Source organism: Lagopus muta, chromosome 4, assembly GCF_023343835.1.
Source record: "Lagopus muta isolate bLagMut1 chromosome 4, bLagMut1 primary, whole genome shotgun sequence".
Lineage (NCBI taxonomy): Eukaryota > Metazoa > Chordata > Aves > Galliformes > Phasianidae > Lagopus > Lagopus muta.
In genome coordinates, this window is record NC_064436.1 from 41,220,202 (window position 1) to 41,243,828 (window position 23,627).

A 23,627-nucleotide genomic window follows, 5' to 3' on the forward strand; every position below is an offset into this window, starting at 1 on the left:
GTGCGGCGGGCCGGGGGCAGGGGCGGAGGGAAGGCAGGCAGCGGCCGCGCGGGCCGGGGTGCCGCTCGGCTGCCCTCGCCAGCGGGCCGGCAGCGGGGCCGGGGGAGGGAAGAACTGGGGAAAGTCCGCGTGGAGCCGGGGCGCGGGCGGCGTCACGCTGCTGACATGGCGCGGCGCTGAGGAGTGCGCGGCCGGGACCCGGAGGCGACGACGGCGACGACGGCGCGGCTCCGCCAGCCCTGCGCTGAGCCAGGTGAGACCGCTGCTCTCTTCCCGCCCGGCCCTCCCGCGGCGCCCATTTGCCTCCGCTGGCCGCGCTTCCTGCGCCGGGCCGGGCAGCCGCGCCGTGCCGCGGGTGGGGAGCTTTGACCCCTGGGCCGGGCCCTGAGGCACCGGGAGCGGCTGCCGGAGCCGCTCGGGCGGCTGGGGAGGGTGGGGGGCAGAAGGCGGTCACCGGCGGCCGGTCGGGGCGCGGGCACTCCCCGCTTCCTGGTGCCGAGTTCGTGCGAAGGGCGGCCGCCGCCCCGCCGTCCTGTCTTTTTTGTTGTTGTTGTTTATATTTCTGGTGCGGGTTTGAAAGGTCGCGCTGTGTACGTACGCGTCGCGGCTCTTCAGCGAGTTTCCCGGAGTGGCTGCAGGAGGCTCATCGCGCTGTTCGTCACGGTGCGTGGCGGAGGACAAGACTGTCGAGCCGAGAAGGAGCCCCCCGCGGCTGTGCGTGTGTGTGTGTGTGTGTGTGTTTGGGACGGGACGCGCCGGCCGCGGGGGACGCGCTGCCCCGGGGCTGTGGTGCGACGGGACGCTCCCACCACGACTGCTGCACGCCTGGGCGCGCTGCCTGCCTGCAGGCGGCGGGGCGGCCGGAGCGTCGCGTCGCAAGCGGTGTCGGAAGGGCGGTGGAAGGACGCTTTGGAAGGGAGCCGTTGCGTTCGGCTGCTCCTCGGAGCGGGCGCTTGGAGCCGTTGATGCTCTGGGCTCCCGTGGTAACTCGGAGCGGAGAAGCGCCTGTGGCTGACTTCGCTCTCACCCGAACGAGCGCCGTTTCTGACTCGAGCCGATGTTATGTGGCCGTTATCGTAATGCGGTGCGCGGCGATAATTTCATTCAAATCAGTAAATTAGGAGTGCCCTTGAGCATTTTCCGGATGAGGCTTGGAGGCAGAGATCCCGGTGACTTTGGTACTGCGCTTCGCCTTCCTGCTTAAAAATGCTCTGAGCCTTTGCTAAAGGGTAGTGCTTTATAAAGTAGTACAGACTCAAAACAACTGCCTTAAAGCACCTGTAATCTTTGCCATGTTTAGTTCCTTTCTTCAGATGTCCTCTTCTTCTAACAGAGACGCTTAGTACTGAGTGGAACTTTCCCTAAACCAGTGCTTGCTGCACGAGGCTGAAGGTGCTGTGCATTGCCACCAGTGGTGGGCTGACAGAACAGATTGAAAATACGGCTCTTTGTTCCTATTTACATCTCGAGTGTGTGCTGCAAAGCATTGGCTGTTGCAATAATGTTTTGGTTAAACTAGCTTTGTTATTTCCTGGCTGTCTGTTCTAGGAAAGCATTAACCGAGATGTCATTTGGAGACGTCATCCTGTCTGCAGTGTTTTGTAATATGCAGTTTAATTGAGAAAATGAAAGAGGGAAAAAGCAGCCTGTAACTATCCAGAGGTTCTCTGTTCTGTAGACTTCTGTGGCTCAGTAATTTGACCAACATGATCCCCTGAAGTGTTATTGTCAGGATTGACCGTAGTGTTTTCAGGAGATTGCAGCAGAGATTTCAAGGAAGCTTAGCACTGCAAAACATGAAAGACCTGTTAAAATGATTTAATCGGAAATATTGAGGAGAAGAGGAAAACACTGCCTTCTTTCTGTCCTCTGCTCCCTCCCCCCCATCCTTTTTTTTTTTTTTTTTTTTTGTCCAAGAAAAAATGTTGATTGACAACAGTCAACACAAAATGAAATTGTCTTGTGAGTAATGGAAATACTTTGAACAGAGTTAAGGGTTTAAAATTGAGAGTGGCTTTGTTTCATTTCATGTAATGGTGTGTATTGTATGTTTTTTAAAAATTGTAATGTAGTGAACTTCATAATCATAGACATTTAGTTCAGTCGGTGCCTTCGTGATGTCTTGCTGATAAAGTAAATGTGCTGGGAGAGGAAAAAAGTGAAAAAAGTCATCTTTGTACAGGGTGAGGTGCTGACAGGCAGAGCAGTGCTTCATTGAGATGCACACTGTAATATTTTCTGCTTCATTGAAAAGTAGCAATTTTTTGTCAATGTTACTTCACATTTAATTTTCTAAATTTAAGTGCAAATGTGCTTCTTTTTTTGAGGTGTTATGCAATTCCAATATTTGGGCACTTACACATAAACAAATTTGAATCAGTTTTATTTATATATTTATGTGTATATATATATTTATGTATATTATATATGTATATATATATAATTATATATATATATATATATATAATTTTCATGAAAATAAATTTCCTCTTCTTCATTGTTCCCTTTCTCCAAAACCTTTCTATGCCTTCCTTGATGAATACGTGCAAGGTCCAAAGCCAAGTTCAGTTTGGAATTCATTTTATCATGCTTCTCATCACATTGTGGCTCTGGAGGGACCAGAACCAAGTTGGAAGGCCCAGAAGTCCTTACCATCAAGGATCCCCTGTGCTGCCCAGAAAGCTTAAGATTCCCTTAGTAGTAGTGAATGTCTTGAAGCTGCAAACACATGGTAAAAAGCAATATTATCATTTTTACTAACTTAGAATAGGACTTACAGTGTAGCTGTTGGTCAGAAAATTCTGAAGCCTTAAGATATTCTGGGTAATTATTCTATGTTTACATAGTTCATGTGAAAACTCACTCACTAAAATCTTCCTACTTTGAGTGCTGTAGATGTGTGCCAACTCTCTCATTAGAACAAACACGTCTGCATTTAGAAAATTGTTATTCTTTTCTTAAGTAAACAGAAGTCTAAAGTTGATTTAATTTTTTTTCTAATGTATTGGTCGCTTCTCTTTGGTTCTCAGACATAAAATAACAGATAAGGAAAAGAGAAAATTTCAGGTTAAATAATGAAAAAGAAACTCTGGTCTTGGTCACTTTCAGCTGACACAGGGTTTTTAGAAATGGAGCTTGTAATTTGATGTCCAGTAAGTGAACTGTGAGCCTTTCATGAAGCTCTGCATCAGTAGCGTCATAATTACAGTTGTCATTAATTGTGCCCTTAGGTCAGCCAGACTCAATGTTTGCATCCCATTTTGAGCATAGGAAGAATTCAGTGAAAGGTTTATTTTATTGAAGTGCTGCTGGCAGATTGAGAAGTAAGGTTTGAAGAGATGTTCCAGATGGTTCTGGTCTCAAGGTGAAAGCCTTTGCTGAGGATTTCAATGGAGCTGGCAGACCGTGTGTGGGGAGGAAGTTGCTGTTGCTACTGTGTGCGTTTCTTTTTTCCCCTTTCAGCTTCGGTGTTCTGAAAAGCAGCGTCACATTTCTTTTTCTCTTCACTTAAAACACAGAACTAGCTAAGCTAGAATTCAATCCATAGAGCAAACTGCACTGGTATCACAGATCAAAAGCAAAGTAGGTCTGCGTTGTGTGTGTTTGTGTTGTTTTGTTTTGAAAATTGTACTTTTGTGCTTGCATACTTATGGACGAACTGTAACACACATGAAGTCATCAAAGCGAGTGGTTTTTGTTTTAAGTTGCATTAGTTTAGTCTAAATGTTCTTTGTTACGTTAGAGTCTACTGGAGAAATTAATGCTGAGGGAGTTTTATTATTTCTCTGCAAAACATGAAGGGGAAAATAGAAGCCATAGTAACCATTCTGCAGCTGTAGCTTTAAGCCCTGGGCCGAGGAAGATTGGGACGCCTCAGCGTTAGGGCTCTTGGCATAACCACACTGATGCTGTTCTCGGTTCGACCTCTGTGGTTCAGCTGCCTGTGTCACTTCTTTAACCAACCATTTCTGCCAAGGTGTATTTTCAGAGGCTGTTGATGAGCCAAGGGATACTGAGGATTCGTTGGCTCGCTGCTGTGCTTGCAGTGGTAACTGCCCTTGCTGCTGAGCCCTTCTTTGCAGCTGTGTTCTTTAAATGAAGGCTGTCCTTCAGTAGGACTTCGGAACCTGTGTGCAAGCAGCTGCTGATATGGCAAACCTTATGTGAATTGGACCTCTGGGTTTAGTTGTTGTTTAGCTTCTCAGCAGCACTGTTATTTCTCTCCTCAAAAAGGAAAAGGTTTACTCTTTAGTACTGATGATTCATTTCACTTAAGGCTTCTGAAGTGGGTATGTGTGTGCTCTTTGAGTTAGTATTTAACTTTGAACAATTTTATACGAACGAGAGTATTCCTAAAGAACATTCAGTGATTCTTCTTAATCTACAGCAAAAAGTAACAGCATTTTAACACAAATTTTTAGGTTACTTCAAGTGAAGTTACCGCCTTGTGGCTAAAATACAGTGCACTTAATGGAGTTGTTTTGCCGTGTTAAACCTCAGTATTTTTACATATACTTAGCATTAAGTATATGCGACAAGCACACTCTGATACATTTGAATACCATTTATTACTTTGCTTTAAATTGTTTTGAATGTGTTTTAATAAAAACATTTTGATTTTCTTCTAATGTTGTCCTGGAAAAACTGTTGTTGTGTTGGCTTGCTGCTTTGGCATTTGGTGAAGGATCAAAACAGGCAAAGAACTTGGTTGTAAAGGTACTTACATGACTACATGGACTACATGAGCAGCTGTTACATTATCTGCCAAATAAGTTTCCTTATGCTATAATTTTTCCTTTTAGCGTGATGGTTATGTGAGTTAATAATTCCGACTCTCCATTTCCTGTAGGTAATTCTGCACTAAAAATTTCAGATTCAAAGCATTGCCCTCTTTTGAAATCTTTAATCTTTGCAATCACTTTCATTTCCCAAGTGGTTTGTAGTTTTAATACTGTTGTCCAATGGTGCATCTTAGAAAATATTTTGAAATTTTATGTCAGCATTTTTTTAATTAAAAAAAAACAGCAACAACTCCCCACCCCATCCAACAGGAAATAATGAGCAAACCCTGTTAATAACAAGAGGAGGCAATTTGTGCTGGTGTGCTAGAAAAACAAACAGACAAGTTGTGTCATCTTGGGTTATATAGTGTCACTGCAGCTTCGGAATTCTATGGATGAGAATCTGCAGGGGAAAGTGGCGTTTAAAGAAAGAAAAGCCTCTGCACGACTCTTTTCTTACTGCTGAATACTTACACTGAAATCTTTTTTAGTGGATAATAACTCTGTATGTTAGCTTAAGGAAATAGTGAGCACGATTTACCTACTTGTACTGCAGAAGTTGAATGTTGAGATTTATATTGAGAGTAGTTTACTCAAAACAACTCCACAGCACTGAAGTTACAGATGACTAATATTCCTTCTGTTTTAGAACTTTTAAAAGCAAATTTCATGAATGAATTGAATTAAAATCCATTAAAAAAAAAAATCCTTAAAAAAACAAGCAACCATAATTGATGGGGGCTTCTTGTCAACTTACACAAGCTAGCAATTGCTTTCATGCTTTTAATGCTTTCATACTGTTCTGTTTCTGTTTGATGTCTGTATCATGATGTGAGTAAAAGTGTACGTGACGTTCTCATATGTTTTTGTTTCTGTTTACTTTGTATGTTTCAGAATATTGCAGCTGTTAATCACCTTTTATTTTGAATAACCCCAGGGATTGCTTTCTGTAGCACTTTTTTCATCCATTTGGAAAAACCTTTATATATGTCTATAGGGAAAACCTTTTTATATGTCTCACATTTATTCTGTTTTTCCCAATTGGGCCTCAGGACAATGTTAATCTAAATGACAAATATTTTGTCCACTCTAAATCGTTGTCCAGGGACTTCAGAAACAGAGTAATTTATTAAAGTGAGTGGAGACAAAGTGAGTAATTGAGAGCAATGTAAATAACCATTGGTGAAACCTTTTCTTTGCTGAGATTCTGCTTTCCTAGTATTTGTGAGGGAGGTGTCTCCCTTCTTTTCTCTCCCTTTCCCCGCTCCCTCCTGTTCTTCCCCTGAAACAATTTCTGCAGCAGCTCCATATGCGCGCGGTGTTGGAAGTGCAGGGTGCTGGTAGTCAGCAGCTGTTGGAGCCTAGTTGTGTTGACCTGCTTTAGGCAGGTTTGGAAAATGTGTTCCAAATGCCAGCAAATGCTTGGAACCCTGCCTGTACAGTAGTCCATATTATATTGCTTTTAACAAAAAATGGGTTCATTTTTCTTAAGAAAAACATCTTTTATTAAGCTCTAAAAATTTTAAGTGGTTAGAAGGACTTAAAAGAAATGAAGCTTGTCCATTTAATGTGTATTTAACTGTTGTAGGTTCATGACATAACTTGCATCTTGAAGCTTTAGAAGATCTAAACCTGCTGTTCTATGCAGAAATAGATAAGAGCAATTCTCTAACTTCCTTCCCTTTCCCCCCAGTGCTTTTCTAAGAATATATTTTGCCTCAAAGGCTTTTGCCCTTGAGCAGTGCAAATTGTATTATGGGAAAAAAAGCTGGGTTTCAGGGGAATTGAAGTACTGGATGAAGGTGGGAGGGATGTCCAGAGCAAGGTGAAAAGGCTGAATGTCAGTGGAGGTGTGCTCTAGGATGCTCTAGGATGCTGCTGAAGGCTTCAGTCTGAATGCCTTGGAACAGTGTATTTGTTCTTTCCAAGCAGCATGTTGCTCTCTGTCTAGCCAAATTCATCTCATTGCACTCTTGTTATGGTTCCAGCCCTACCTGGCAGTTTGCAGCATCTGTATTGCGCACTGTGTTCCCTGCATTTCTGGAAATGCTGGTCTAAAACAGTTTTCTGTGTACAGATTGTTAGAAAAGTGAGCAAGGATGGATAGTTACTCTTAAAAGGGGTAAATAGAGAAGTAAACAATACCAGGTGAAACACTGCAGAGGCTGAACAGCATAGCAGTTACTGTTTCTAACTCAGTGTATCAAGACTGCTGGAGAATTTCCAAGAACTTGATGCTTCTTGTGTAGAGTTCTCTCATCAGAGAGTCTGCTGTGTTGCATAGCCCAAATGGGGGGGGGCACATAGGATGAGAGATATATACAAAACACATACAAAACAAAAAAGAGTCTTTGTCTCTCTTTCATCCTTAATCCTGTTTTTAATAAGCAAAATAAGTAGGCTTAGGAGCATAACCACAGCAAATTTTCATTGTGTCTGATTGAAGAAACTTATTTTTAACAGTTAAATTACAATAAAAGCCAAATTAAAGAGAAAAAGACCCTGCTAGAAGAAAATGCAGGAAGAAGTGTGCTTTCAGTACGTCAGTCAGGTCACTTGAAGTGTGATAGTTGTGTTTCTCATGTCTTGAGGTTACCTTTGCTTTTTGAATCCCAACCCTAAAAGGTAAGAAGGGCTGTTCTTCAAAATGAAGACTTTCTTTATACTGTCAGGCTAATTCCAGTTCAAGACTGTAATGATCTTTGAGTAATAAAGATCATCACCCAGTGGCATACCTCATGTAATACCTCTAGTCTGCCTTTTACAGAATGTCTTAATTTCTATCCCGTTACACTGATCTGTGTTATAGACAAACCTTTTTCCATAAAATATTAATCTATCCTGAGCTCAGTCTTTACAGTGAACTAGCTAAAAATAGTGGACGTGTTTTAGGAAGATGAGTTGATGCTTTATATTTTAAAACACAGCAGCAGGCAGACACCCTAATGCACGTCCTTTGTGTTCATTTTCTGAGGATATAATGGACGTTGTGTCACAGTAGTTTAAGAGGTTAAAGAAATGTAAGAGATGAGTGGCCATTGAGTCTCCATTGTGCATCACTCTCATTTATGATGAGGAAAGTCTTTGTGGGATAGAGAAGTTGGTGAACCTCTCTATCCTTTGTCACTGCAAACTGATAAAACAAAAAAAGAAAACAGAGCAGTAAATCCCCAACATATTCGCAGATGAAAAGTAGAGACGTGCTTACCGTGTCTCTTTGAAGGTCTGGGAAAGGAAGCACATACGGTGTTTTTCAGCTGGTTCTATGTGAAGAGTTATCTTCATCTGTAAGTTTCTTCAAAATTTGACTATTCAGAATTAGGGGATTAAAGCTTACATTTATTTTGGGGCTGAGGGGGATGTTGCAACTGCGTAGGTTGCTCTGAAAGTAATGCCTTCTGTTTATTTCCATGGAAACTACAGCAGATACAAACAATAACATTAGTTGATACAGCAAATTTTCAGCTACAAACCACTATTTTTCATCATAGTTATTACCATTAGCTATTCATTTCTGCAGCAATGAACAAAAGTCTGCACGCTGTGCTCATAAAATCCATGCCAGCCCAAATGGCCCACTGTCACCAGTGCTGAAACACTCCACCTACCACCCCACTGTACTCACATACACTGTTTGATCTCCATATACGTTCAACAAGCATTATTTAGTGTCACTGGGTGCAGTTTTATTCTGCTCAGTGGAATTCTTTTCCTTTCCTTTCCTTTGCTTCATACCCACCACCATCTTGTCAGCCCCTCTGTTGCCATCCATTTCGTGATAATTAAATGGAATATTGGTGGGAGGGTTCAACGTCTACTGCCATACCACCAACACCCGCCTCTGACATCACAGGGCAAGATAGTGATACAGGGAGCATTACTTTTGGAGCAGACCTCTTATTTAGGGAGTATTAAAAATAATTTATTTCCTGTTTGCAGGAATAAGAAGCCATCCTAATCTGATTGTGTATGCACTATTCGGGCTTTTACCCAAGCCAGTGTTAGGAGAACAAACCTAGAATGGAGTCTGAAGTCTTGATTTTATTTTTTATTTTTTTATTTTTTTATTTTTTAATGGCATGCATCTGCTGAGTGAGAAATATTCTTAAACAACTGGGTATTAGTGTCTGGATCAGATATTAAAGTTTGATTTCTAGTAGTTGCATTAGGTTATGCTTGTCTGTGCAATTGTGTTCCTGAATAATGGTGTTCCTAAATAAATTATGATTTTTCCAGTTTAAATGTCTGATCCATATGAAGCTTTTATATAAACATTCAGAATACAGTAAATGAATTCTGTGTTCTTCTGTCAGTGGCAGCTTGTACCAGATATTATTCAGGTATTAGTGAGGAGGAGAGAGGCAAACTATCTGCCATTATGATCTGTTGATTGGTGCAATCCAGTCAGCTTCCATATATGTGTATGAATCCGTATGTCTGCCTGTTTTGTTTTTTTTTAAATCATTTTTAAAAACTTTTTTTCATGAGAGCAACTGACACATTGTGGAGGAGAGAGGAAGAGTACCTGTGTGCACAGTTAAATTCCCTCAGTAGGTGCAGCGGTTTGGTTTTGAACAAATGGAGCTTTTTAGGGTTTCCCCATTGTGCTACAAGCAAAATGATGTTCCTTCAGCCTTCCCTGAATATTCACACTGAAAACTACTGTGAGTTGAAACATTTAGTTCCTGGGTGCCCTCGTCTGAAAGATTTCAGAGGATCTCCAGGGTAGATAGTGTCCTGGTTCATTGTGGTCTGCAGGCATCTGGAAAGTTATATGGGAACCAGACATATATGGTAAAACGAACTTCCACAAAACAGCTTTAATCCCAGTTGTCTTCAAATGAGAGTTGTATTTCTGACCTGGCATTTCTAAGATGCATACAGCAGCAGATACAGCTTGAATAAGAACCATCTCTGAGCCACAGTGTGGCTCAGGTACCTCTCTTCACAAGGTGAGAGTGAACAAAGCTACTCGTGGTAGGTGCTCATCTTTTATGCGTGCTGGGAAGGTGCATAGAAATTCATGCAATATGGGGAGAGAGCAATTAAAAGAGAAACAATGAAGTGTTAGGCTCTGTCTTTAATGATAGTCTGATTTTGTGCACGTGTTTGTGGGTTTTTTCTGTCATGTTACTGACCTTTCCTGGATTTGCCACAGTCTTCTTAGAAGAAGAGGAAGCTTAGAGATTTGATAGTTTAAAAAATGCCAAGCAGAAATGCTGGTCTGGAGGTATGGGAACAGTTTTGTCCTTTGTTTGTCTTTGAAAGAGACAAAGCACGCAGTAAAACAGAAAGTGTTCTCAGGCATTTAGAGGGCTCATTTTAAATTGCTGGGTTAATTTTTGTCTATGCCCTGAAAAGGCACTCAAGTGTCAATTCATATACACAAAGCTGAATATTTGCACATCTAAGTCATTCTGTATTTATAATAAACCAGCTTAGCATTCACTCCAGAAAGAATGTCTTTAACCTTTCCCCCAAGCACTGCAGCTTAAGTAAGAAGTACCTGCGCTGTTGGTGCTTGAGTGGTTGTTCTTAGTGTCTGGTTACAAATGCTTTAATACAGACCTGCAGTGCAGTATGCAGGTAGCAACCTTGCTTCTGAATGGAACATTCATCTTTGCTCTGGGGATGTTGTTACTCCTTGGATCTGCCAAAAAAAAACCCAAACCAGAAATAGCAGTTCTGATAAGGTGAATTTGAAGGACTGATGCTAACAGACATTTATTTCTGAGATAACTTTGGTCTCACAGGTCGTTAAATTAAAAGTTTTCAGTAGTACTGCCTCTACAGTATTTTTCAACTACAAATCACAGGTTTTCCTGCAGAATTCTGCTGGAGTGAGAGTGATGCAGTCAGAGAAAACAGAGTAGGACAAAGGTGGTGGAAAATTGCGTTAAGTTTATCCTGTTGGGCTTGCAGATAAAGTTGTGAGATGTTCTGTGTGAAAAGTTTGAGAAGTATGCAATTAGCAAACTGGACAGTTGCTATTGATCTTAGTTCCTCAGAATCTTTGTTAGTCTTATCTGGGAATTTTAGGTATTTCTAAACATCACTTTGCTTATATGACTCAGGAAATAGGAAGAAATTAAACACGAGAGATGACAAAACAAGACTTAGGGAAAAGTTTTTATTCTGCTTGTTCAGAAGAAATCTGGCCACTGTAGTTACGGTTACCTGGTCAGTGTGCAGCTGTGCGTGTAGATGACACTTCCTAAAACATGTTGGCTATTGAGGTTCTCAAATTGTTTACTGTAACATCCATACCTTCAGTTGGGAAGTGTTTGCCAAAAACTGGAGTACAGTCTTTCCAGTGATTTCAGTAACTTGTCAATGAGTGATGAGAGTTGTGATCTTTTTATGCAAATATAACATCAAAGAAAAACATCTTTCAGAATCTGAAGGTTTTGTTACAAATGCCTTGTATTAGCAATTATTAGTGAAAATAGTCCTTACAGAAAGTGCTTGTTATGAAACGTGACCGGCTGGTGTCTAGGTTGCTCAAGTGATGGGTAATGAGGTACAGTATGAGTATCTGTGGCTGTTTTAGCTACTACTCATTTTTTGGCTGAAATCTTATGACCAATTCTTTGGTATTTGCTCAAATACAGCAAATGGATATTACTTGGTAAATATTTCTTCCTAAAATTGGATTATAAACAAGCAAGTGCTTTTATTTTCTAGGTTAAAAAATCACTTTATCCATATGGACATCTTTGCTGGAAGACATGACTGTATTGAATGTCTCCTCTTTCACCATTTAAAATTTCATCAGTTTTCTCCTGGTGTATTACGGGTGGCTGTGTGCTGTCACTGCAGCTCCATTAATGGTCTGAGTCTCTGTCATCCAAATATTTGGAAACATCCAAATATTCCAGTTATCTATTGGACATTTGCCTAATCTTGGCAGAGTGCATGTAGTGACTCAGTTTTTCTTTACCTGTTTACTGGTTCGCTTTGAGACATGATTCATGTTCGCTCTGGTGGAATATGAGTGCCAGCAACATGTTTGTAACTGTTATTAGTTATTACCCATATTCAGAATGTCTGTGTGTGTGCAGACATGAGTCTCTTGAAATTGTAACTATTGTACTTTTCAGGTGTCTCCTTGGAGAGCCTCTTTTTTTTACAATGGAATCGTAGTTCTTTTAATAATGTTTACATGAGAAGAAATAATAGCTATATTTTAAAGCAGGCTTAGAAAGTTCTTAAGAAAATTTCCAAGTTTCAGTACTGGCTTACCATTACATGTCCTGGAAAGATAAGGCAGGCGAAAATGTTCCAGTGACCAGCACTGACATCAAGACCTCTACAGAGGGCTATTTTTTTTGTATAGCCATAATTGTCACTGTCAGCACTATGTGTGTCTGGATGCCAAACATTTGTGGACCTCAGGAAAGAAAGGTGCTTCAAAGGAGTCAATATTTGACTCATTTTTGTATTTAAAGAAAAAACATAGAGTGTTTTTTCTTGGAGATCCTAATCTTTCAGTTAGTAGTACTTCACAAGAAGTTAGGATTCATTCATTAGTGATTTTAAGACTTTTTGTTGTATAAAAATGCAGTGGTTCCTTTGCTATGCTATGATAATGATTTTGCTTACTCAAGCAGAACAGTCAGGCTAAAGAGAGATACAAATTAATTCCTAATTTTAATGAATTTGCAATAAATTTTGACTTCAGGACTTTGACTGCAGTCTTGTGTTGCTTGGGAGCAAGCAATGGAAGATCCTAGCTGTAGCTGGTCCTGTCCTTAGCCTGTTCTGTGCAAATACTGGGGAATTTTTGGAGCATTTTATAAATCACTAATACTATAAGTAAATTAAGATGGGTCAGTGATGGGCTTTTTAGCTCATCTGACTTTGAGTATTCATCTATATTGAAAAGAAAAGTTAGAGTTCTTATTCTTTCTGTGTTTCAGGACTTAAAATGGCAGGAGAGGATCCATATATTATGGGAGTGTCAGATCCCCAAGTAAGTGGGTTTGTGTATTTTCAGTATCCCTCTTTTCTATTTTGGGTCTTTCTGTCTTCCTCTTATACTGTCCTGTCGTTTCTTAGGTTTAAGAGCATAGAAATATAAAAGCATTCCAGCTACTTTTATTTTTCTAAGCCAGCCTTTCCATGACCAGTAAAGTACCTTACCATTGGTGGAATGGCTGAAGTCTAAAGGAGGAACAGGCTTGTTTAAAGAAACATCTCATTTTTGTGGCCTGTCTGCCTGTGACATTTGCTCTGAACTTCCTCCTGTGATAGGCATTAGACTTGATCTGAAAATAAGGCCCCTGACACACTGATAAGTTAATTTGTGTCATTTCTGGTGAAATTTGCATTGATATTGATGACTAGAATGTTCTTTAACTCACACAGATCTTGGCTTTTCCACAGCAATTCCACATCTCATTAGATCATTTCATGATTCATTTTAATTGTGAGAATAATTTGGTGGAAGGTTGGAGTGAAGAACAGACCCTTTCAACTCACCTTCATTTCCAAGAAGAGAGGATTTTCTCTTTTATGCTTCTTCCACTTTAGAAGATTTTACTCGACAGCAATTACAGTGGGTTAAGACATGTCAATATTCAAAACACAAACTGTAATTTAACCTAGGCATTCTATTTTCTTGCTTTAGAATTTGTAGATTTATTTGAATAAGGAATGTGGTCTGGTGGGGTTTAATTGCAGAATTTGAAATTAAAACTTAAGTGGCTCTTCGAGCAAGTCATGTAGGGTCAGATTTTCAGAATTTGGCATCTCATCTCTTTTGAACAAACAACTGACGACCGCTAGTCTGTAAGCAAAATGCAGGCTTAGAAACTGTGCTGAGCTCAGTGCAGTCATGTCACACTGGTGAAACTTTCACTACTATCGACTTTGCTGGCATTGCTGTTGACAGCAAAAATAAACCAAGACATAAAGTGTTTACCTATTGGGATCTGAATGACTGTAGATAACTTCGAATTTTGTTCCTAAAAGTTGCTTTAGGAAACGGTTTGTATGTATAGTAATGAGGAATGTACTCTCTTTCAATATAGATGTTTGCAATGGACCAGCTTATGGGAATGAATACAATATTTAATAATACAGGCTACATCACTTCAGACTTACCACTACGAACAGGTAGGAACTGTTGCTGTTTGATTGTGTTATTTTCGTGCTGTTTCTCCTGGCTTCTTTTCTTTGTTATTGTTGTTCTGTGTGTGTGAAGTTCTTTTCAGAGGCTAGTTTGTTTACATTCTAAGATGTACGTTGATTTGACTTCATATTGTATCTTCAAGCATCACTTGCCTTTATGAAAGTTTCAAGGGAGACAAAATTAATTTTCATTTGACTTGTACAGAAACTGAAAGTTTGTCAGTTAATTGCTTTAACCAAAGAGCTTTGAGTGACCTGTTTGTATAATTATTGTTCTAAATTTGCATACTCAGTGATGTTTGTATTGCCAGTTTGCAGGGTGCAACATGTACGTTTTTTTTTCTCCTTCATCTTAAATAGTATTTTATTTGTCGCAATAATTCTTAAGGTGCTTGTTTTTCACTGATAAAATGTAGAGTATATGCAACTTCCTGTGTCATTCAAATGTGTTTTTCCTTCTTGGTGACTTCTGTGTTTCCTGTAATGTAGCAGTTTGGTATTAAATGTACCTGACGACTTCCGGAATTTTTACACGTTTGAAATCTCAGTGTTAGATTTTGTAACCAAATAGTGAAAATGAGCAAATAGGGTTCTGCAAAAGTCTAATATGTGTTTCTTGCAGGATAGTTCCAGAACAGGAAGATGAAATGTGTTACTCTTTAGCCAGTAGTAGCTGCTTGATCAATCTTGGTTTAGTTTTGGTATTCAATGTCTTTGTACTTATTAATTATAGTTCTTAATTTAGGAAATTGCATTTCTGCTGCTTAATTTGTTAAAACAGCTGATTTAAAAGGAGGAGGAGAATAAAAATCTGTTCAATCATATGAGATTTGTCTTGATTTTCTATCTTTAATATAGTTGGTAATATCTTTTAACACAGCACTTTGTCTTGTTGATTTGTTCAAGTCTATGTTATAAAGACATAGGTAGTGTCTTTTGCATTGCAGATTGCTTTATTTTGTTGAAAAAGCAAACCCATATTGTATGTTGTGTTTTATATATATTTGAGAAACTTGATAGCAGTGAAGGTGTAAAGGACCGAATGAGATAAGTGATTGGCCTTTTATTTTGTAGTTAAAATTCTACCTTAATGTAATAATAAATGCAGATTTAAAAAATACACACTTACTCTGTCAGTGCTTTTTATGATTTAAAGCATACCTCAGTTTTCTTGACTGAGTAGATGTGAGCAAGGATCAAGACAAACACACGGTACAGATAACTTGTTTCAAGGTAAAATGCACTGATGAGCAAAGCTCTTGACAAATATGGAAAAATATCCAACAAATGAATATTGGTATCATTTATTTGCAGTGCATTTTCAATAAGGCAGGTAAAATTGTACAGTAAGACTCACTTGTGTAAGATTAATGGGCCATCCCTGCTCTCCTAGAGATTTTATGAGATGGGTGACCTTATTGGTATTTTGGTTTCCCCACAATGATATCTTTCTTACATCTACCTTTTGAACTTACTTTATAGTCTTCATGCCAGGCTCATTCCATACAAAATATTCAGACATATAAAACTGATTTTCAGATATCTATTTCCTGTCTAAGCTGGAAAACAGCTGTTCAAAAACCATGTGGGGGAGTCAAGAATTCTCTGGAGTCTGTAATCTCAAAAGACTCTTTCAGGGCTAGTTCCAGCTATATCCTTAATTAGCAAAATTACTTAGCTGCTGTTTATTAATTTTTCTTTATTGCACTGATCTTGTCTACTGCTGCAGTGTAGCTGGCACATTCTCTGTGTACAAAATGGGATTTAGTCAAGAAGTATGAAATAATCATAGACTCTCAGAATGTCTTGTGTTGGAAGGGACCCCAAGGACAATCAAGTTCCACCCCCCTGCCACAGGCAGGGCCACCAACCTCCAGTTCTGGTACTAGAGCAGGCTGCCCAGGGTCCCATCCACCCTGCTTTTGAAAAGCTCCATGGACGGAGCATCCAGAAGGTCTCTGGGCAGCCCACTCCAGCACACCACTACTCTCTGTGAAGAACTTCCTCCTGACATCCCATCTAAACCTTCCTTCCTTGAGCTTAAAACCATTCCCCCTTATCCTGTCACTGTCTACCAGAGTAAAAAGTTGATTCCCCTCCTTGTTATAATTCCCTTTTAAGGTTATCACAGACGTGAGTTTCAGACTAGACTATTACTTAAATGCCATCTAATTGTGCATTTGTAAATGAACAATGTCAGACTTATTACCTTGGCAGGCAGGTGTGATGTATTTATGGATTGCTGTATCATGCCAGTGTAGGTGAATCAACAAATAGCCGGGGAATCTGGGGACTTTCTGATGACAGATGTTCTGTCATCTATTTACAGTAATAGCAGAAAAACATTTGAGATATGAGGCAAGGATTTTCTCCATGCAATTGTCAGTGTTCAAATCTTTCTACCCACTTTTTTTTTTTTCCTGTCTCACAGCAGTTTTAAGTAAAAATTGTGGTTAGTGCTTGGTTATTTTGGCTCTAAAGCTGGAGTAGATGGTTATTTGGGTCAAGTTCTACATTTACATTTAAATCTAGAAGGAGAAGTAGTCTGTGTGTGCCTTCTGTGGAAAAAAATTATATTTACAATGCCTTTTGTAACAGTGCAAACTGCAGGACTGAGCTGTGTGTTTTAAAATACCTTCAGCAGCAAGGGCAGCACGGCATGAAGTCAGCAGGTTCTTTGCTCACTGGGAAGCATCCTGCTTTTGAGAGCCAGGTACTTATCCTTCATGTACTAGGGAGGTGTAGAAGCAGGTATGCAGCAGTGTGATGTCCACTGCTACACTGGGGGACAAAGAAGTGATGCCTTAAATTGGAGAGGAAATAGGAAGAGCTCTGAGCAAAGTCTTTTACAAATTTGGGCGTTTCGTACTGTTTTCTGATTGTACAATGTTATCTGCAACCATAAAATGTAGTGCTATGTGTATGAGTTAGAGATGTTTTGAATTTTGGAGATATTATTTTGGTTGTAGAGGTTCTCGTCTAACCAGCTGTTGGCATTCAAGTGTTGGGTTTTTTTCTTACTTTTACTTCAGTCAAACTAAACCTGTGAGGTTGAAGCAGGCTCATCAGCAACTGAAGGATGTCATCTGTAGGCTGCTAAAATTGCTCCTTTCTGGTTTTCTTTAACTACCACTGTTTCTTGAATCGACGCTGCCAAGCCTTCTATGATGCTTGCTGTTGAGAAGAAAGGTGTTGAGGGACGAAGAAGATGCTGTTTTTAAAAAAAAAAAAAAAGTGTTTCATATTTTTTTCAGAGAGAAAGATATTCCTAGGAAGAGATTCAGGGCAGATGACAGTCACCAAAAATGAGATGGGTATTCATTTTCCTGTCTCAAACCAGTGGCCCCAGTCCTCACAAGCATGGGCAGGCTTGCCTATGGCTCTTGGTATTTTTTTCTAGATCTGCTGTGCTTGTCTACTGAAGAGTGAAAAGGAGGAGGAAGGAGGTTAAGCAGAGCTCATGTGCTGCTTGCTTTAAATATCACCCTTTAAACTGTATACAGTGTTCCTATGAGGGTAGATCCCTGACAAGGGGATAACTTGTAAATCACAGAACAGTTTGAAATGGAAGGGTCTTTAAAGACCATTTAGTTCCAACCCCTTGGTATGGGCAGGAACACCTCCCTCTAGACCAGGTTGCACAAAGCTCCATCCTGCCTGGCCTTGAACGCTTCCAGGGATGGGGGATCCTGATTTTGACTGAGATAATTTTCTATTTTTTTAGTAGCTGGTATAGTAGCTGTGATTTGGATTTAGGTTTAAAATTTGCTGATAGTGAACTGATGTTTTAGTTGTTGCTGAGCAATGCTTACAAGGTAAGGACTCTTTGGTTTCTCACACTGCCCTGCCATTGAGGAGGGTGGAGTTGCTCAGGAAGCTGGAAGGGAACAGAACCAGGTCAGCTGCCCCCCGTTAAATATAAGGCATCATGCTGAAAAATAAAACTGAAGATTTGGGTGGGAAGCCACTGCTTGGGGACTGTCTGGGCATGGGTCAGCCAGTGGTGAGTAATTGCATTGTTCTTTACTTGGGATTTTTATTCTTGGTTTGTTTTTTGCCTTCCCCCCACCCCCCTTCTTATTAAACTGACCTTATCTCAACCCATGAGTTTATATTCTTTTTTTTTTTGTTTGTTATTTTTTAATGCTCTCTCCCTTTCCACAGAGTGGGAGTCAGCAATCATCTACGTGGTGCTTAGCTGCCTGCTGGGTTAAGTCACAATGGAGGGGGATCCACAGCTTCTCTGTGTAGCCTACTGCAGTGCCTCACCACCCTCAGAGTGAAGAATTTCTTCTAATATCTAATCTGAATCTAGTCTTTTTTAGTTTAAATTCCTGATGGAATTTCTCTCTTCATCTTTCCTGTAGTCCTCCTTTAAGTACTGGAAGGCTGCTGGAACGTTTCCCTTGAGCCTTCTCCAGGCTGAACAACCTCAGCTCTCTGAGCCTGTTCTTCATAGGAGAGATTCTCCAGCCCATCTGCTCATCCCTGTCGCCCTCCTCTGGGCTCACTCCAGTCTGAGCATGTAGCAGCAATGTACCCCTTCCAGGGCCAACTCAGGAGTGACTGTATTGGGTTTAATAGCCAAGACCGTGAGGCTGTGAATGGTTTCATCCATATCCACAGAGTTAAACAGCACAGTTACAAGGATGAGGTGCAGTACAGTTGTATTGAGGGAACAGAGAGGAGGTGTGGAGAGGATGTGATCGGAGCAGATTCCCTTGAATGTCTTCAGGTACTGAGGAAGCTGCTAGATAAAGGACACACCAAGTGCCATGGGGCTGCCAGGCCTGCAAAGATATCATACCAGCGTTGCATCCCATTGTTCTTTGGCTTGGCTTTGACGAGAAGAATGTAGCTAAGATGGGTGCTGCTTTGCAAAGTGTGTGTGCAGGATGAGGCCTGTCAAGAGGAAGAAGGAAGAAGTGGTGGGAGTATCAAGATGCAGGAGGGCCTCTGACTCAGGCAGGAAGAAGAATGAAGAAATACAACAGTTAAAGGAGATGTGGGGAAGTGCAACTGTGACTCAGGCTGGAAGGGAGGTAGTGGGATGTGAGTTGGCCTGTGGCAAGTGAAGGGAGAAGACAGAAAAGGAAGCACTGAAGTATCAGAAAGTGGGAGTGCACCGAACTGGCTAGGGTAATAATGTGTGATTGAGTTGCAGTCCACAGCCCTCCTGGTTATGCAGCAGTTCCAGGCAAGTCATGAGGAGTCCTTGACAATACCTGGCAGCTGTGGGAGTTATTCCTATGTGGAGATGAACTCCATTTCTGCATCCTGCTTCAGCCTCTTTAGAGCAAAAGTGGAGGTAAAGCTGTGTGTTTAGTAGCATTCCTTTTTCTGGCTGTGTAACACCTAAAAGGGGGTTGGTTGTTGTAGAACTTGAAGAACACAACTTTAATTGGGCTGCTCCCAGCCTAGAACAAAGGTGCAAATGTTTGTCTCAAATCTTATCATTATTCACTCCATTTGCAAGGTGTACACCTTCAGCTTTCGTTTGTTTAGACTAGACATGCCTATTTAATAGAAATGAACTATTAGAAACTTCTCTGTGCAAAATACTTCACCTTCTTTCATATTTTTTTCTTCCTTAGGAAAGATTTGAGAGGAAGAAATGGAGAAGGGACCACATAATAAATGTTAGGCTGTCTAATGTACTTCTGGAAAGTATTCAGAATCTAGGGAGAATTGGCTGCATGACGTGTCTTGCAAAGTGAAATTCTTTTCATAGTCAATATATTACTTTGCTTGAAAGTTACTTTGAATATTGCCTCTTTATTTTTAAATAGAAGTTTTGGTATAATTAAATGCCTTAGTATGCCTTCTCTGTCCACTTGCTCAGATGTGCTTCATATGCTATACCAGCATATTAACTTAGTGATAGGAAAAGAGAAAACGTTTGTTCTTACAGCCCAAAAATTAAAGTAAGGTCTTGCAAAACATTGTTTTACATAAATTGGTATATGTTTGATTCATCTGTTTGCTGTCACATATTAATGTCAGCAGATATAATTTGCTTTTAGACATTTACTCTGCAACTTTTTGTGTACTTTCCTGGTATTGGTATTTAAGATACTTTGATTTTTCTTAGGTTTGTGTGATTTTTGTAAGTTTTTGTTTTGTTTTGTTCTTTCCCTCCAAGGAGGCACAAATGCTAGTGTCCTACATTTTTCATTTTCCTGCATGCAAGGTGAAACTATGTCGGTAGTACAAAGAATTCCCCTTAAGCTTTCCACTAGGCCCATGTAACGTAGATCCTCTTGTAGGCATATGAACTCCCTCATGCTGACCTGTTGAACCTGGACCTGCTGCTTCGTAGTGGACTTCTGTAACCACTCAGCTTTTGTATAAAGGAGTACTGTTTTTCTGGCTTAATGGTTGAGAGAGAGCAGTGGGATTTTGTGCTAATTCTAGTCCCAGGTATATGCCTTGAAAGTGAACTCCTAAGGAGAAAGCAGTCAAAAAGCTGCTTGGCAGGTCATGACCTGGATAAAGGCTTGGTTGAGAATTGAGTTACACCGTTGTATTTAAATGTGAATTATTTCTGCCAGTGCTCAGAGGATGCAAGGCCTCTGGATCGCTAAAGTATAACATGAAGTATAACATTTCAGGTGCCTAAAGAATGAGGGGGGTTGCAGGCCTGTTCACAGATAAAAGTGCCAGTTCAATGTGAGTGCAGTATCGTACTTAGACCTAACTTTAAACCTAACTTTATTCATCTTGACTCCATGATACAACACACCAAAAAAAAGCACAGAATCACACTAAAATTAAATATTAATCTTTTAAAATTTCTAAAGTCTAAAATAATTTTTCATGCTTTCCAGTGTAAAATGATGTATATTTTTTTCTTGAGGCAGTTACTTACATGACATCAAGGATTTTGGTTATAGTGCTGTTTACTTTTTCACAGGAAGAGTGTTGGACTTGGGAAATAAATGATCTTTATATGTGTAGTTGTTATGACTGGCATTTACAATGTAACTTTGAGATGAAATAAATTCATTTGCTGGCTTTGACAGCAAAATAAAAATTATATCTATTAGCTTACTTACCCAAATTTTTCATTTTGAGAGAAAGCTGTTCAGTTAAGAACACGTCCAAAGACATGAAGGTCTGTTTTATTAAAGATAAGTTTAGTGAGGAACAGGGAAGGACACATGAAGTTGTGCTGCAAACTATAAAGAAGCATATTCTCTGCCATTTCTAGTTGTCAGTGAACATGAGGGTATCGATAGATGGAAGCTGATACAAGTATGTAGTTCTGTGCCTGAGCCAAGTACTATCTGATTGAGGTGGCTGGATTGCATGGTACTTGGTACAAATACTTGCAGGTGTTCATACCTTCTTTTGGATGTTGACAAGGCGTGATATGCTCGGTGTATACTTGTAGGCCTGCCATGTGACTGCATGCTGTCCATTCTGAAGGTTTCATGTGTACCAGCAAACTTGCTAGATTCCTCAATATTAATAACTTTAATAGGGTATAAGTAATGAATGATGCATAACTCCGACAGGAGTATAGCTGGCAATAAATTATGCAGGTGTTCACAGCAAGCAAAGCTGTTGTTTGGAGTCTGCTTTGATAACAACTGAATTCTTAGTGTTGAAATCCTCTTCTTTGTTGGTAAAGAAGCAGAAAAGAAATTTTACCTTTGAGGCAATTAATTCTCAACTCTGGTAGATGGTTCTGCTGGTGAATTTTGAATGAGCTTTATGGTTTTAAGTTAGCTAGCATTTAGGGGATGATGCAAGGCTTAAACTAAGTAAAGCTAATAGGTCTTGTCTGAAAACAAACAGAATTTATTAGAGTATAACTCCATGTATTGACAATATGGACAAATTTCATTATAGTTTGTAGTTAAGTAGAGTGTGTTCCATGTTTTAGAGACACTGAAGAACAATTTATTTTAAAGTATATCTGAAATTTTTAAAAGAATGAAAATTGTTTAGGCTCCTCAATCCCATTTTCTAAAGCAGATCTGACTGTTAAGACATGTTGAGACAGCTTAAATTCCTCCTATATTCCCATACCTCAGAGCTTCCCATTGGCTGTCTGAAGACTTTCAAGAGCACCTAGACACTAGGAAGCCCTGAGGCCAGGGCTTGGTGAATACAGTCTTTAGAGCCTAAGGGGTTTAAATACAAAATTTAACCTTCACTCAGGAAGGCCAGCCTGCTCATCAGTGGCAAGGCAAGAAGAGAATCCTTTTCTTACTGCTGAGTGTCCTAACTGGCTGATCTGAGTTGCCCCTTTATGTCCTCTGAGCTGAAATTAAGCTTTTGTAAATTATTAATTCCATTCTTACTCCACTGGTCTTGGTAAAGATTAGCAATGGTTGACTTTCAACTAGTTATATTATTCATTATAATTTTTTTTATGTTCTAAACATGCTTAGTTGCTTTCAGAAATGTCAAGACATTGAAAGACATCAGTTTTATCCCTGTAACTCATGTTTCATAGCAATAGAAATATAATTTGCATTAACACTTTTCTTTTATGTTAGCAGATGGACCGTACCTTCAAATCATTGAACAGCCAAAACAGGTAAGAGCACTACATTTGGAAAATCTTTGCAATACCTATGTCACTGTGTTCAGCTACAAATAAAACTGTAACTTACGATGAGAAAAAAAGTGTTGAGGAGGTTAAACTTAATAACAAATATTGCACTTAACCATAAGCATTTTTTCCTCTTGCTTTTGTAGTTAAATCGTTTCCTGTTTTGTTCTGTCTTCATTTCTGTGTCTCTCTGGAAGAGTCTAAGAAAAAAAAACAAAAACCAACAACTGAGGGTTTAAAAAATACCTTGCTGGATGTAGGCTTTTAATCTTAGAAATGACTTCAGTGCCCCAGTATTTGGAAATATAAATTAATAGGCATGGAAGATTTTTAGAATTTGTTTCATGTTTCTTGGAAGATGTGAAAGGAAAAGAAAAAAAAAAAAAAAGCAACAATTCTGTTCCCGGAAGAATTTAACTTGTTTTTTGCCATCATGAAGAAATTATGTTGTCCTTTGAGATTCCTGTTTTCACTGTTAGCTGTTCTGAATAACTCAAGAAAAAATGAGGAGTAATTCTTGAAAGTACCTTTCTGTGACTCAGATTCTCACTTAAGCTGCCCTGGTGGTGTCAAATTCATCCCTGTGCACTGGTTAGTTTTCCTGCAACAGAAGTAAAAAGTTGCATAAAATCTTAGATTGAGCAGCTGTTAGGTGGACAAGAGAGTCCAGAAGCTCCCTCAGCCTGTCTTCGTAGGGGAGGTGCTCCAGCCCCCTGATTGTCTTCGTGGCTCTCCTCTGGACCCTCTCCAACAGCTCCCTGTCTTTAATGTACCGGGGGCTCCAGACTTGGATGCAGCACTCCAGATGGGGCCTCACAAGAGCAGAGTAGAGGGGGACAATCACCTCCCTGTCCCTGCTGGCCACTCCTTTTCTCTTTGTTTTAGTTCATCCTAAATCAGGTCATGTCTCTGCATGGCAGAGCCTGTAGTGTGCAGTGGCTAAAAGGAAGCCACTCTTTCCATCCATGATGTTCCCGTAAGCAGCTCTGTAGTGCAGTACCCATGTAGCAAGCTGAGCAAAGGTTTATACAGTGTCATAAGAGTGATCCACAGGCAGAGCGCTGTGCTTGTGATCATTTTGGGAATAAAGAGGCAGCAGAGAAATATAGGACTGTATGTGTGAGAACACAGCTAGCACTGCAAGGGTGATA

General features: G+C 40.1%; 1 protein-coding gene across 1 annotated transcript in view; it reads left to right on the forward strand.

The window, feature by feature from the left end:
• The first annotated feature begins 383 nt into the window (after nt 1–383).
• NFKB1 (nuclear factor kappa B subunit 1) overlaps nt 384–23,627 on the forward strand; it is a 58,140-nt gene continuing 34,896 nt past the window's right edge. The window contains 4 exon segments of the mRNA XM_048940992.1: nt 384–663; nt 12,701–12,753; nt 13,814–13,898; nt 22,421–22,461. Of these exon segments, the coding sequence (XP_048796949.1) occupies nt 12,709–12,753; nt 13,814–13,898; nt 22,421–22,461 (171 nt within the window). The 5' untranslated portion in view covers nt 384–663; nt 12,701–12,708.